At 45.6% G+C, this 16,122-nt stretch overlaps 2 protein-coding genes across 31 annotated transcripts in view; both read right to left on the bottom strand.

Annotated features, from left to right (window-relative positions):
• Positions 1-13,281, bottom strand: part of MICAL1 (microtubule associated monooxygenase, calponin and LIM domain containing 1) — a 22,389-nt gene extending 9,108 nt beyond the window's left edge. For 2 of the 29 annotated variants that reach the window (XM_077999274.1, XM_028847019.2), the window contains exons 1-4: positions 12,954-13,281; positions 944-1,254; positions 643-850; positions 274-378 (exon numbers count right to left, since the gene is read on the bottom strand). In XM_077999274.1, the coding sequence (XP_077855400.1) occupies positions 274-378; positions 643-850; positions 944-1,201 (571 nt within the window). In that variant the 5' untranslated portion in view covers positions 1,202-1,254; positions 12,954-13,281. Of the gene's footprint in view, positions 1-273; positions 379-642; positions 851-943; positions 1,343-1,671; positions 2,560-2,677; positions 3,678-12,953 lie in introns of those variants that run through there. The other 27 variants (XM_077999271.1, XM_077999263.1, XM_077999252.1 and 24 more) reach the window with 25 other exon arrangements.
• ZBTB24 (zinc finger and BTB domain containing 24) overlaps positions 12,882-16,122 on the bottom strand; it is a 17,859-nt gene continuing 14,618 nt past the window's right edge. For both annotated transcript variants that reach the window (XM_028847020.2, XM_077999277.1), the window contains exons 6-7: positions 14,927-15,008; positions 12,882-13,842 (exon numbers count right to left, since the gene is read on the bottom strand). In XM_028847020.2, the coding sequence (XP_028702853.1) occupies positions 13,119-13,842; positions 14,927-15,008 (806 nt within the window). In that variant the 3' untranslated portion in view covers positions 12,882-13,118. The remainder of the gene's footprint in view (positions 13,843-14,926; positions 15,009-16,122) is intronic.

Here is a 16,122-nt window from a genome sequence, read left to right on the forward strand (position 1 = left end):
AAAATACAAAAATTAGCTGGGCATGGTGGCACATGCCTGTAATCCCAGCTCCTCGGGAGGCTGAGGCAGGAGAATCGCTTGAAACTGGGTGGCGGAGGTTGCAGTGAGCCGAGATTGTGCCACTGCACTCCAGCCTGGGTGACAGAGCGAGCAAGACTCTGTCTCAAAACAAAACAAAAACAAAAAAGGCCACTCCTGGCCCACCCTTTTTCAGATACTGGCCAAGTTCTTGATGGGGGAGGGGGAGGTTCCAGGAAGCATAGAAATACTTACCCTTTCTGGGAGGGGGCTGGAGGCCAGTAAAAGTGACACCCCAGTGAATTTCCACCCCCAGCAGCAATACTACCTTCAGCAGAAGCAGCTGGAGCTGCCGGATGCCTGGAAGGGAGAGGACATTAGGAACAGGGACCCTAGGGCAGCACAAGCTCTCCATGTACCAGTGTGTGCCTGGTCAGACTGGAAAAGGTCGTAGCGATCACTCAGCCTAAAAGACCACTTATAGATGGGGGACCTGAATCTTCAAGGTCACCTGGCTGATATGGATCTTGTCCACTTTGACTCTTGGCTGGCCCAGCATTTCCCCACTGGCCTGCCTATAAGCCCAGGCTCACCCGCCCCTCCAGGCCACCACGTGGTGCTCACTGATGTGGTCCAGGGTGCCAGTGCAGAAGCGCCCGTAGAACTTCTTAGCACCAAGTGCCCGCAGGTCGTGGATGGTGAAGGGCCAGAGGTGGAGCACGTTGTGGCGAGAGAACTTGGTGCGCTTTTCCACCAGCACCACTCGGGCACCCAGCAGTGCCAGCTCCACAGCGACCCGCAGCCCACAAGGTCCGGCACCCACCACCAGGCACTGTGAACACACAAGGCAGTGAGGGCATGGCATCCTGTCCCTCCTCTGACTCCCCCCATTCTCCACACCCCATCCCAGGCACTGTGTATCCACCTTGGTGCTGGTGCAGGCCCGGCCCTGCTGGTAGACAGGCTGGCCTGCTCGCTTGTCCAGCTTGGTCCACAGTGACTTGGCACTCCAGTAGTTGAGCTGGTCCTTGATCTTGTGGTACTGGGGCAGCCCCCCACCGGGCTCCAGTCCCAGGGCCCCACATAGCTCCTGGAAGCTGCTCAGCACGTCCTGGCACAGCTGGGCCTGCAGGAAGCTCTCAAAATGGGCATGCGCTGGGTTGGTGGAGGTGGGTGAAGCCATGGAGGCCTCCCTGGGGCTCCCGGGGAGGGCAGCAGCTGGGCAGAGGCAAGTGGCTGGAGAGGTGGAAAAAGAAGGGGAAGAGGCTGGAGAACAGAAGAAATAAAAAAAGAAAGGGAGGTGAAGAGAGCAGGCTGGTGTCCCCAGGGAACTCGGGCTTCACCAGTGATTGGCTTTGCTCCTCCCAGCCCACTCCCCTGCCAGCATCTGCTCCAGAGACAGCTGCTATCCCGTCCACACCCAAGTGAAATTTGCCAAATTTGGAAGTGAAAAACATTAGTCTTGGGCACAGAGGGCAGATGGGACACCAGGGGAGCCTCCAGCTCAGCCTTCCTGTCCAGGGATCTCCAAGCCGTTGGGTAGGAATTCTTAGCCTGCCTTCCTTAGGCCTTGGAATCAGGGCGTGGGGGGACTTCTTAGATGTGGAGAGGACAGAGCTGCCTTTGTATGCAACACATGGACAGATCTGATACCCACGACCCCAGCTGCTGCGCACGTATCCTGCCCCATCTCCCTCCATACGTCCTGTGCCGGGCGCCCCTCGATGGCCTCAGTGCCACGCTGGGTGTGAGAAGTGCCTCATGGCAAGGGCAAAGTTTTCGTCAGCACTCGTGCTTGCCTCCTGACAGAGAAACAGCCTCTGTCCGTGGGTTCCACTTCCCACCACCAAACTACCTCAACAAACGGCAGGAGGATGTTGCGACTGACTGGGGAACAGAGGCCTGGGTCTATTTCTGATGCACTGTGGTCAAAACACTTCCTCTGTGAATGTGCCCTGCTCCAGGGGGCCGTGGGTAGGGCTGGGGGTCGACTGCAGCCGGGTTCGCCCCTCCTAGGCTCCCCCTCCCCGATCGACCCCGCCCCGCCCCCTGTGCACCCGGGCGCGCTCTCCCAAGAATCTCCGGAGACAAGGCCTCGCTTTGTCGCCCCCTCCCACGCCACCTGAAGAGTGCCCGAGGGGGTTTCTCACGCGGGGCCCGGAAGGGATCAGAGGGTATGGAGGAGGCGGGTGTTCATGGCAGCGTTAGGGAGGGTGAGTGGCAGCAGCGGGGGCAAGTCTCTGGGGCTCTGGCCCCTCCACCCTCCAGCTGCCCCTCCGTTCCCAGCCCGCCGCGCCGAGACAAGAGATGAAAGCCTCCCGCTGCGGGCCGCCCGGAGGAAGGCACACGGAATCTTAAGACGGAAGGGCAAAGATCCTTCTTGGGGGTGGAGAGTGGAAGGAGGAAGACCTCGGCGAAAGGGAAGAAACGGGCGACTCAGCCTGGAAACGCCAGGACAAAGGCTGTGAGAGAGGTGGAGCGGTCTGAAAGGATGGAGAGGGAGCTGGTCCGCGGGCGACAGCAGTGGGAGTCCCCGACACTCTCGACGACAAAGTCCGGACGCGGGGTGAGCAAGGCTGGGCTGAGGGAAGACCTGCCCAACCTGCCAGGCATGGTTCCCGAGCGCCCGCGGCCGCATTTCCCCGGAAGCGCACCCCACCTCACTCCACGCAGCCGCGGGGCGCGCAGCCCGCTCCGCTGGACGACTTACCGGCGGCTCCGGGGCCGGGACGGGCCGCTTCCTGCCGGGCTGGTAACCCGGTCTGAGCGGGTGGGAGGGCGGGGTCGGAAACGCCGAGATCTGGCGGGGATGCTGGGACGCGGGGCGGCCCCCGGCGTGCGCCTGGAGTGCCGCGGAGTGTGGCTTCCGCGAGGGGCGCGGGGCGCCGCCGGGGCTTTATTCGCGCTCCATTAGCATCTTATTACTTCTGGATCCCCCCACCGCCTCCAGCGGGGACAGTCCCGGGCCCGCCCACGCCTGCAGGGTGGCGCCCTAGGGCGTGGCGCTGCGGTCTCCCGGTTCCGCTCTGAGGCCTCCGTATGGGTCTGGCCCGATGGGGGCCGAGGAGTTCCAGGGTCAGGGCCCCTGGTGCTGGACCACGCACCCTCGGTCTGGGCTCCTTCCCGGCGCCTGCGTGTGCAAGGCTAGCTTTCCCCGCGGCGAGCGAGGACCACCCGCACCACCCCCAATCCCGGCACGGTCCCAGGTCCGCCGGCAGCCTCCCAGCGCCGGGCCGAGAGGGCACTCGGGCTGCTCAAGAGGTTTGGAAAAGCCGGCGGGTCCGAGGGTGGCGCCGGAACGTCTGCGCTCTCCTCCCGTCTCCCACCTGGAGATCCACGGCCCGGGCGCCCCAGGATGGATCCTAGCGCGGAGTGCGCCTCCCTTGAGACAGGTCGGCCCCTCACCCCGGGCCAAGGGCAAAGAGCGCAGATTAAAGACCTGGAAACTCAGCAATCTGCAGCTTCCAAATGGCTATGAGAAGTGAGAGGGAAGGGGATGGCCGGGCGGGTTAGACCACCACTAAAAGATGGGGAATAGGAGAGGTGTGTGAAAGGGAGACCAAGTTTTCAATGTTCAAGAATGCCTTAGAGTGAGGACCCACGGGAGTGTCTGCTGAAAAGGGCTGAAGAGGCCTTTGGGATCAGCTTCGTCGTTTTCCCGATGAGGAAACAGCGCCCCAAGTGAAGGGACGCCTCCAGTCTTTCAGCTAGTTAATATTTAAAAACATCGTCTCATTTATTGACCGTCATCCTATGAGTATTACCTCAACGTCAGTGCTTGCAAGAGTCCCATTTTACCAGTAAACTGAGTCACAGAGATTCTGTGACCTGCACACAACAAGTGGCAGAGCTGTTTGGGGGCCCACGTCTGTCTGGGCTCCACCACCCCAGGGTTGACCCAAAATGACATGAAAGGCTGGCATAAGCTGTTTCCTGTTTAGAGGAGGTGACACTGTTACACTGGAAACACTAATAAAACCCAGTAATAAATAAGAGGGTTGCTGTCCTTGAGATCCAGAGACCATAAAGAGCTGGGAAGCAATAGGGCTCTCCCTTTATTCTCATTTTGCATTTCATCTGAAAAATCTCTGAGACCCAGTAAGACCTGAACACTCACTGTTCCCAGCTCGAGCTGAGAAGCAGGCAGTGGGAGGAAAGCAAGGGGAAATGTCCTCTGCCAGGAGAGGCAAGGGAATTCAGCCAGGTCACGCTCAGAAAATCAGGGCAGCCTCTCAGTTGGGCCCATCCTAGCTTTTGAGTGTGACACATCATTTGGCTTGAAATTAATTTGCCGAATATCAGACACACCCATATTTAAATACATAGTGTAAAAACGTTCTAAAGTCCACTACAGTTGGGTTACCCTGGGCTCCACCAACCCAGGGTTGATTCAAAATGACACGTGAAAGGTTGGCATAGGAAGAGAAGCTATGTCTTGTTTAGAGGAAGTAACACTGTTACACTGGAAACACTAATAAAACTGAAGAATAAATAAGAGGGTTGCTGTCCTTGAGATCCAGAGACCTTAAGAGATCTAGAGTCAGTCCTGGGCTTCTAGAATAATCTCATTTCCCTTTCACTAGCAGATGGCACACAACTAGCCACTCCACTTACTGCCTTTGCAAAGGCTCAGTGGGGTCTGGCTTGACTCAGTGCCTTCTGCCAAACAGGGTCATGTGGCTCTATGAATGACACATCATAAAATTTGTCTTTAAAAAAGATCAGAGAACAATAATGAGTTCATCAGTGCTAAAAACTGCTGACTTGGAGTTTCAACTCATGCTAATTAAATACTTAACATGGGGGCATAAAGCAGTAGGGAATACATTGTTCTGGAATCCAGAAGGTCTGGTTGGATTCCAGCTTTGCTTCACGCTAGCCTAGTCTGACCTTGGATGTCACCAACCACACTTCCGTCTACCCATTCTCTAAATGGAGGCAATTTAATTACTCGGCCTCAGCCCATTTCTACTCCAAAATCCTATCATTCAATGTTGCCCTAAGAAATGAACAGACTAGAAGACCCAAACTACATTCCACTTAGAATTTCTTCCAAAAAAAAAGAAAAAGAAAAAGAAAAAAAAACTCTATTAAAGCTATTTATTGTTTAACTACAAGAGTTTCTCTCCTTAATTAGAATCTTGAGTCATGATTCAAATTATGTGTATATAGAACTAAAAATACTGACACAATCACATTGGCCAATTCACATTGGATCAAATAAGTGGGTGGTACATGAAGTCAGCTTAAAAAGAGTCCCATTCTAAGGCTGGGAATGGTGGCTCATGCCTGTAATCCCAGCACTTTGGGAGGCTGAGGCAGGCAGATCACCTGAGGTCAGGAGTTCAAGACCAGCCTGACTAACACAGAGAAACCCCGTCTCTATGAAAAATACAAAATTAGCCGGGCATAGTGGTGCATGCCTGTAATCCCAGCTACTCAGGAAGGCTGAGGCAGGAGAATCACTTGAACCCGGGAGGCGGAGGTTGCGGTGAGCTGAGATGGCACTGTTGCACTCTAGCCTGGGCAACAAGGGTGAAACTCCATCTCAAACAAACAAACAACAACAAAAACAAAAAACAAAAATAAGAGTCCTATTCTAATGTTTTTGCGAACGTAAAACATAGCAGTAGCCTAGGTTAAACACCTGAGCCATGAAGACAGGATCTCCTTTTCTCTGCCCCATACCATGTTCTGTCACCTTCCAACTTCTCATCTCCTGGGCCTGGGGCCAGAAACTGGGTCTCTAGTACTGCAGGTGACATGTTTAAGTCACCCTATAATATGGCTTTTTACCTGTGGGCCAGTATCTTCAAGCAACAAACCCATGGTCCTGGGCCAGGAAGCTGTGGCTGCAGCATAGCCAGAGAGACAGAGACCCTGATGTAAAAACAGTGACATCTGCGCCAAAGGTGTAGAGAGTGCCATGAGAGGATGTGACAAGGTGGTTTGATTGAGGTTAGAAGACAGATGAGTAGTCATGAATCACAGTAAGGGCAGACAACTTTCAAGGCTGAGAAATCACCTGCCACAAAGCCCTCAGGCAGGAAAGAACTGACTATGTTTGGGGAACAGCAAGGAACCCACATGACTGGAAATGAGAATGGGGAAGAGAGTCCCAAGAGGAAGTTGGATTGGAGATTTTATTCTGAAGGCCAAGGGAAACCGTAGAAGGATTTTAAGCAGAGCAGAGACACGGTCATATTCATCTTAATAACTAATGCAAATCCATTCATTTAGCAAGGCACTCTGTTTGATCCTAAGCTAAGGGTACAATGGTGAGCCCAAACAGATCACCACTTCCAGTGGAGAAAGCCCAGCAGGAGGTAGTAGAAAGGATCAATCAGGTCTTTGTCGGGAATCCAGGCAAGTGACATGTTGTACAGTGAGGATGAGAGAAGTGGATGGATTCAAAAGATATTTCAAGGTGAAATTGACATAACATGGCCATGAATTGGGTGTGGGGGTGAGGTGGGCTCCTTCAAGAATGACACCCAGCTTTCTCTCTTGGCTTGGAGTGGGTAAATCACAAATTTGGGGCCCCCATTCTTTTCTATTCTTCCTTCCAACCTTATTCCTCTGTATGCTGCTTTTTACTCAATACTTTCCCCAGAAGTCAAAGCACAATTATGATTTCATACTCTGAGATAACACAAGTACTCTACCTTGAGAGGCTGCAAAGATTAAACATACAAATAGGTTCAGGATCAGTTAAATACTTGCCCATATTTTTGTAATAAGACTGCCTTTGCCCTTCAAACACTAAGATTATAAGAAACATTTATCCAGAAGTCACTTAATCAAACAAAAATTATCTTGAGAGGTGGATTTTTAAAATGTAGCTTTGAACTTTGATTTAGTCTAAGGAAGCTTCAGTTTGACTTTTCATTTAACAAGGATAAAAATAATATGAATGAACTAAAACCAAGACCCAAACTGTTCTTTTGGAAAATCATCTTTGAATTATATTTAAAGTGACATATTATGGATATTAGGAATTCAGAAGAAAAGTTTTCTACCCTGACCCCTGCTCAAATTTTTTCCTTTTTTCACACTTCACACTGAATATAGTACCACTTTTCAGACTCACGTAAAAAAGCTAAGATCCCTTGCTGTTACCAAAATGTGTTTAAATTCCTACATTTTGTATTACTGAGAATGTGGCAAAGTGGCTTGTGTCTGTAATCCCAGCACTGAGAGGCTGAGGTGGGAGGATCACTTGAGCTCAGGAGTTTGAGACCAGCCTGGGCAATGTAGTGAGACCTCATCTCTAAAATAAATTTAAAAATTAGCTGAGCATGGTGGTGCATGCCTGTGGTCCCAGGTACTCAGGAGGCTAAGAGGCTGTAGTGAGCCATGATCATGCCACTGTACTTCAGCCTGTGACAGAGCAAGACCCTATTAAAAAAAAAAAAAAAATGTAATCAAATGAGCTTTGGTTTAAAAGCTGTTGATGTACTATGTTTCAAGTTAGAATGGAATACATATATAAATACACACACACACTCCAGTCAACTAGTCTTTTGCTGCTTAATTATGTGTAAAGAATTTGAGAGCATGATAAACTATCATGACATTCCAGCTTCTTTTAGAGGTCACTCCTTGAGAGCTGCTATTTACAAAAGGAGGTAAGCAGATTTTTTACAGGTCATTCCTCTTTATCTGCTATTTATAAAAGCAAGACAGAGTTTTTTTCCAATTCTTAAGAATTTATGCTTAAGTTTAGAAACTGAAGATGAAATTTTACCTTAATGCTTATAAGGATAACGAAAATAAAACAAACCTACCCTAAACTTAAAATATCCTCAGTCAAAAATTTGAAAAAAGGGCTCACTTACAGAGGCTCCTGTTAACCAAGACATTTTCACCTTACTAGTAACTTTTATCCAACTGGAAAATTTTGCTTAAGCTTTTTTTTTTTTTTTTTTTTTTAATTATACTTTAAGTTCTAGGGTACATGTGCGCAACGTGCAGACTTGTTACATATGTATACATGTGCCATGTTAGTTTGCTGCACCCATCAACTTGTCATTTACATTAGGTATTTCTCGTAATGCTATCCCTCCCCCAGCACCCGACCCTAGACCCTACGACAGGCCCTGGTGTGTGATGTTCCCTGCCCTGTGCTCAAGTGTTCTCGTTGTTCAATTCCCATCTATGAGTGAGAACATGCAGTGTTTGGTTTTCTGTTCCTGTGTTAGTTTGCTGAGAATGATGATTTCCAGCTTCATCCATGTCCCTGCAAAGGACATGAACTCATCCTTTTTTATGGCTGCATAGTATTCCATGGTGCATATGTGCCACATTTTCTTATTAATTAAGCCTTAAATCAATAGTAGTGAAACACTGATTATATGGTAGTTACTGAATTTCTGTAGGCCATAACTTTCACTATTATTGTTTTACGTAAAAAGGTTATAATTGTATGCGGGTGGCACATGCTTATAATCCCAGCACTTTGGGAGGCCGAGGTGGGAGGACTGCTTGAGGCCAGGAGTTTGAGGCCAGCCTGGGCAATATAGTGAGACCCCATCTCCACTTAAAAAAAAAAAGTATGCTATAATTTCAGACATAGACCCTCAATTTTAGTCAGAAAGTTCTATTACATTAAGCAGGTCACATTAATTAGTAAGTTCTTATTAAATAAGTAATTTTTAATACTAACTTATTAAGTAGGAAATAAATTACTTATTTAATAATAAATAAATTACTTATTTAATAAGAAAATTATCCTTTTCTTTTGGTTCTATTAACTTTGGGAATAAGAAATCCAGTTTAAAGTTTTAAAAGCCTGTGCCCTAGTTCTGGTTCTACCACTTACTGTATGACATTTGGCAACAGACTTCCTCTTTGGGCTCCATGTTCTCATCTGTCCAATAGGCATAATAATTACTCATCAGAATGTCATGAAGATTAAGATGAGACATGCTTCCAGTGGCTAAGGTGTGTCCCAGATACTGCTCCCCTCCTCACTCAGACGCCAGTTGTTAGGAGGTAAATTGTGTCCCCCTATGCCAAATTCACATGTTGATGTCCTAATACCCAGCATCTCAGAATGGGATTGTGTTTGAAAAGATGAATAAATGAGAACATTAGTGTAGGCTGATCCCATATAACTGGTGTTCTTAAAAGAGAGTAGGACAGAGGGAAGGACATGTGAAGATACAGGCAGGGGAAGATGACTAGAAGGGAGGCCTCAGAAGAAAACAACCCCACTGACACGTTGATCTTGGACCTTTCCATTTTTTCAGTCATCCAGTCTGTGGTATTTGTTATGGTAGTCCTGGCAAACTAATACACCAGTCATGACCAGAGGGGACTGGCATCCTCCAGTTGTGAATCTGTGTGCCATGACATGGAAGATGTTGTAAATTGTAATTCTGTGTGCCATGACATGGAAGATGTTTGAGACCCAGTAAGATATGCTACAGATTTAACAGACCGGGCTTCGCCAACAGTAAGGACTCCATATTTGGAAGATATTGTTACGTTCCCATTTATGAAAACCTAGATAAGCAACTATAATGAGAATCCTAGGTAAGCATTTATAACGAGAATCTTTTTTCATTCCTCAGCATCATTTAATCTGTTGCTCATAACATTTATAACACAAGAACCAACTGTAGAAAATACAGAGTAGAGGTGAATTTCAAGAAGCACTGGGCAAGCACTTAAATAACTGATTTTGATGGTAAGAGCTCCAGTCATCCCAAGGTTGACCCTCTACTGGGAGAAAACCAAAGATTCACCTTCAAAACGAGGTGTTTCAGGAGCCCCAAAGCATAACATTGTATTTCCTAAGAAACACACTCTGTATTTCTGTTAAACCAACTTAAAAAACTATACACATTTAGTAGAAAATGAATCGTGAAACACTGCACTAGCAACATCATTTCTCAAGGACACATGAGAAGCACTTTCATATTCATGACATTTCTTTTGGGTACTCAAGTCATTGAACTTTTTTTCTTTTTTTTTTGAGATGGAGTCTCACTCTGTCACCAGGCTTGAGTGCAATGGCGGGATCTCAGATGACTGCAGCCTCCGCCTCTTGGGTTCAAGTGATTCTCCTGTCTCAGCCTCCCGAATAGCTGGGATTATAGGCGTACACCACCACGCCCGGCTAATTTTTGTATTTTTAGTAGAGATGGGGTTTCACCATGTTGGTCAGGCTGGCCTCGACCCTGACCTTGTGATCCGCCCACCTTGGCCTCCCAAAGTGCTGGGATTACAGGCATGAGCCACCACGCCCAGCGTCATTAAACTTTTTATTCAAAGGGGTAGAACGTATATTTGGGACAATGAAGGAGGCTAGATTGATAAAGCTATCATTTCCTTGTTTCTCTTTGACAGCTGGTCAAATAATTCAGGAATAGCTAGGACTGAGGCTCAAGCTAGAAACAGGTGGCCCATGCTGTCCAATATAGCAGCCACTAGCCACATGTGCTTATCAAGCATTTGCACTGTGTCCCATGCAACAAGGAACTGGATTTTTAATTTTAAATAATTTTAATATAAATTTTTAAACTGATAATTATTTCAATTCTTGAAAAAAAACTTTTGTCTGTAGCTACTTGATATGAGAATCTGTTTTCATCTGTAAGTTGTATGAAATCTAAATACAGATCAAGTATGTTCAATGAACATTAGCATCCAAATTGAGATGTGCAGAAAGTGTAAAATACACACCGGATTTTGAAAGCTTAGTATGAAAAAGAGCATGTAAAATGTCTACTACATTTTTACATATTTGGCAAACGTTGGATTACATAAACTTTTATTAAAATTTTTACCTGCTTTTTATGTTTTTAAATGTGGCTACTAGAATATTTAAAGTGACCTACGTTGTTCACGTTCTAATTCTCTTAGTGTAGAGGTAGACTGTTATAGAACCAGTGAAACTTGACTTACAAAGAGCTATGTAACCATATGTTCTGAATAATCACTTAGCTATCCAGAGTGAGTACAAATTCACTTACTTAAATATTTAATTCCCTGGAGAAAATGTGGATTGGTAGGCTCTGAAAAGCTGGCAAAAACTTTGTGTTTTAAGAATAAAATTAAACAGTTTAAACGAGAACCTGAAGTAATACTTAGGGCTTAACAGTGTTTGTAAAAAATTGTTATCTTTGCTCTAGTCAGGCCTGATTTAAGATTCGTTTGGTTGATACATATAAGATATACATCATTTTGGAAATTTTGTGAATTACATATAATATAGATTAGCAAATATGCAACCAAAATATTTTTATCTTCTCTCAAACCTGAACAATTCTCTATTACTCTAATCTCCAAATAACTTATTTGATTTAGGTAGATATCAAGGATGTCTAAAACAAAACAATTGATGGAAAGGCTGTATTAATTTTAGAGTAGATTACCCCCTACTCTCCATCAGCATTACTAATTTAGACATACTAGTGCCCACCTTCTTTTCTCAAAAATTCCCTACCAGCTTACAAGAAAGTGGTAAAAGAATTCAATATGCTTAGCTTGAAAACTTAACCCAAACATAATTTAATCTTATCATGATGATTTAAAAATCATACAATTACAGACACACGCTGGCTACAAAGTCTCTGAGGCTCAAAGTTACTTTTAAGATCAGAAGATTAGCTGGGTGTGGTGGTACATCCTTGTAGTCCTAGCTACTAGGAGGCTGAGGTGGGAGGGCTGCTTGAGCCCAGGAATTCGAGGTTCCAGTGAGCAGTGATTGTGCCACTACACTCTGGCCTGGGTGATAGAGTGAGACCTTGTCTCTAAAAAAGAAAAGATTAGGAAAAGATACTCACACTTTGTGGCATCTGCAATAAAAAATTATAATGAGCTTCCATCTCCAGAAAGTTATCAGACACAAGACAGATCAACATTTTCAGATCAGTTAGAATTCAGTAGAGTACATATAAGATTTAAATTACACTGAAAAGAATTTTATGTTCCAGGATAGTGAAGACAGCTTTACCTTCATGAAAGTCAAGTCTCATTCTGACAAAAATTCAGAATTTAGGGTGAATGTCTTGATCCAATTTTGTATTTTAAACTTAATTACTTTTGATAGCTTGCTGTTAAAAAATATGTAAATTTATGTTTCTCAGAAAAGATACATTCAGAATTTAAAAAAAAATCCTAGGCTGGGCGCGGTGGCTCAAGCCTGTAATCCCAGCACTTTGGGAGGCCGAGACGGGCAGATCACAAGGTCAGGAGATGGAGACCATCCTGGCTAACATGGTGAAACCCCGTCTCTACTAAAAAATAGAAAAAACTAGCTGGGCGAGGTGGCGGGCGCCTGTAGTCCCAGCTACTCGGGAGGCTGAGGCAGGAGAATGGCGTGAACCCGGGAGGCGGAGCTTGCAGTGAGCTGAGATCCGGCCACTGCACTCCAGCCTGGGCGACAGAGCGAGACTCCGTGCCAAAAAAAAAAAAAAAAAGAAATCCTATACTTTTGGCTAGATTGTTACATGAATTTTGAGTTAAAACACTGAGTTTATGAGTTTGAATCTTCCTGAAGTGTAACACCATAAGCCCTCTGTACTGCACAAAGATGAAACGTTGAGGGTTACTTTGTCTTAGGGGACTGGAAGTTATTAAAAGGGCAAATTCCCCACACATTGTGATCTGTCATATTTAGCCCTGACTTGTCTTGTGGTAACAACTGCGTTGCCTGAGAAAAATAAGAAAATAGAACAAACCATTCTGCCCAGTTCAACCAAAATATGACTCCCTTTGTCCTAGAAAATAAAAGAACGTAACTGGGGAGGTTGGCAAGACCACAACCTATGGCTGTGAACATTTAAACCTTACAGAAAAACTGAAATCAATGCCCCCAAAGAAAAATTACCCGAGTCTTTAGGAGACGTTACAGATGAAAATGAAAACCATTCAACAATATTGAAAATGCTCAATCCAAATCAGTACCTTAGACAAGACACACACACCTTGCTACCTGGATGGAGAGCATTATAAACATCAGTTAGCCATCACAGCTCTCACAGAAGGATCTGCAAGTCGATGGTATGGAGAGCCTGACTTCAAGCGTTCAAAACCCAGTCACAGCTGGCTTATAAGAAGAGCCCGATCAAGCAGTCAAACATGTTTACAGGTCAGCTCTGATCCTGGCCAAGCGGTGTTGGCTGGGGCACGTGGTGAGTGGGTGGTGGCGGATCAGACTCCTGTGTCAACTGCAGGTGCTGAGCTGGATCTGAAGTATTTGTAGCTAAATGGAGCTCCTCTGTTTGCCCTTGATGGGCGTGAAGATGTTCCAGTGTTTCCTTGGACAGAGTGATCACGTGCACTGGCTCTGTCTGTGAGGGCCCCATCTGGCTTTCAATCATATTGAGGCTCTGAATGTGTTCTGTTTGCTCCTGTTGAGCTGAAAGAATTAAATTCTGCAGTTGCTCTGGTTGCTGCGTGAGCAGGGTAAGATTAGCAGCCTGGTCTGCAGTCATGTTCTGGGAACTCTCTGCAGTCACGATGCTGATTCCCTGGCTGGGACCGGGCATGAAATTGATGTTATGTACAGAATCAGTTACAAGAAGCTGAATTTCCTGCTCTCCCGAGGTAGAGAGTTGATATGGCTGTAGCTGAAGAATATTCCTGACCTCTTCTGTGTTACTACTGCCAGAAATGCTGCTGGCATCTGACACATGCTTCTCCTTGCTATGAATTTTCAAGTGAGCCTTCAAGTTGTCTACGCGAGCAAACTGTAAGTTACACTCAGGGCACGAGAAAGGCTTCTTGCCGGTGTGCAGAATGCAGTGTCTCCTTTTGGCACTGGAGTCAGAGAAGGATTTGCCACAAATGCCACACGAGTACGGCTTTTCTCCTCTATGAGAAAATAAACATTTTATTTTCAAAATGGAAATACCTACTTACTACTTCCTGATTATTTAGGGGGAAGCAATCAAGAGTAGTGGAAAATTAACTAGACTGCAAGTCACAAGTCATGGGTTCAGCTACTAACTCAAGGACTTGGAGCAAGTCTCACTTCCATGGGCAGTTTCTAATCTGAAAATAGGGTGGGGGTGGTGCCTGAGAAAGGGTGGCAGATGGGGCACGGCTAGATATGATAAAATTTTATGATTCCACAGTATGTATTTCAGATAAGAAAAGAGAGTAAATATTTATACATGAAACATATAGTTCTCTTTTGTTTTGTCTTAGTTTTCACAGTCAATTTTTAGACTCTAATGGCCCAATAAGTATCTATGATTGATGTCAATTTAAAAAAATTTAAGCTTCCTCTAATTATTTGTGATGCTCTTAGAAGAACTCCTAAGTCCAACCTCGGGATAACTGTGTAAACAAAAACATTTATTCAGAAAACATCAAATATAATACTTATTTTTGATCAAAGATTTAAGCTTTGGACCAATCCCTAGCCCCAGTCAAAATTTAATTAATGAAATCAGTAATGTATACTTTTACTGGCCAGAATCAGCATTCCTTTTTACCTAGGTGAGGAATTTCATTATTGAAAAGATAAAACAAAATAGGCCAGGCGCGGTGGCTCACACCTGTAATCCCAATACTTTGGGAGGCCCAGGCAGGCGGATCACTTGAGGTCAGGAGTCTGAGACCAGCCTGGTCAACATGGTGAAATCCAGTCTCTACCAAAAAATGCAAAAAACTAGCTGTGTGTGGTGTCCCAGCTACTGGGGAGGCCAAGGTGGGAGAATCGCCTGAACTCCCACCTGCACTCCACTCACGCCACTGCACTCCAGCCTGGGCAACAGCGAGACCCTGTCTCAAAACAAACGAACAAAACTGAACAAAGCCAAAGTAATAAAACACACACAAAATTCTGCCAGAGTAACAACTGGGAGAAAACTACAGAGGTAACACATGTCATCTCACTGAACATCAGAATTGAATGAGGCCTCCATGTGAGAAAAATATCGCAAAACTTTACCGATGGATTCTGATGTGGGTCTGAAGAGAACTCTTTGCTGTGAAAGATTTGCCACAGATTTCACAAGTAAATGGCTTCTCACCTAAAAAAAAAAAAAAAAAAAAAAAAAATTTAACAATATACATTCAGCATAAGACAAAATCAAAAAAACACTTCGGTTTCACAATATCAACAGAACAAAGGCAATCCCTTCCATAAGCGTAAATGAATGATGCACTAAATATCTACTCTGTAACTAACCTAAGCACTGTGTGCCGAGTGCCAAGAACATACACAGAAATCCTAAGGCATGGTTCTCTTAAAAACCTGAAAACTGCAACAAGGAAGTGAGTTACACCCTATTTACTCCTGTTTTCTCCCCTTAGATACTACAGCCCCTATGCTCTCCTGCCTTATGGCTTGGCTTGGCTAGGTAGCCCACTTGACCCTGAAAGGACTCCTGTGTGCTAGGGTGAGTTATGTATTATTGATGTTTATATCAACCTTCCAAATATATCCAGAATCTGACTCCACTGCTACTCTCTGGTCCACACCACCACCATCTCTTGCCTCCTATGGGGTCTCCGTTTCTGCTCTTGCTTCCCTGCCATAAACTATCAATGTGGCCACCAGAGTGAGCCTTGATGCAGTCAGGTTGTTTTATGCTTGGGCTGCAAATGTTCTGATGATTTCCCACCCCAAGATAAAATCCAAAGTTCTTGGCCTACAAGCGATCATAGATCTGTATCCTGAAAACCCTACTCCTCACCCCAAACTTCCCTGATGTCATCTCAGGGTGTCTCTCCCAGCATGGGTCACTCTCCTTATCTCCTTCAAGTCTCTGTTCACATGTTATTTTATCAGTGAGGCTCCATCACCACCGAGAGCACTACAAACCTTGCCACACACTCTTTAGTCCAATTCTCCAATTTAGTTTTTCCACAATGCTACTGCTGCCTCATATAATGTATAAGTTATTTATTATCCATTTCTCCCTTTTTAAGATAACTTGTGGTACATCCGCTCCTAGTACCCCAATGCCAAGACTCTGGCCTGGCATGCCGTTTCAGAAATCCCTGCTGAATGAATTTCATGGCAGTGGCACACCTGAGATGCTATAACTGCTCCAGAACCCACCAGGCTTCACTAACACCAGCAAGTACTTATTCAGTGTGTTTGCATGCTGACCATACAATGACAGACCGTTCATGTTCCCC

This window comes from Macaca mulatta, chromosome 4 (genome assembly GCF_049350105.2).
Source record: "Macaca mulatta isolate MMU2019108-1 chromosome 4, T2T-MMU8v2.0, whole genome shotgun sequence".
NCBI classification, from domain to species: domain Eukaryota; kingdom Metazoa; phylum Chordata; class Mammalia; order Primates; family Cercopithecidae; genus Macaca; species Macaca mulatta.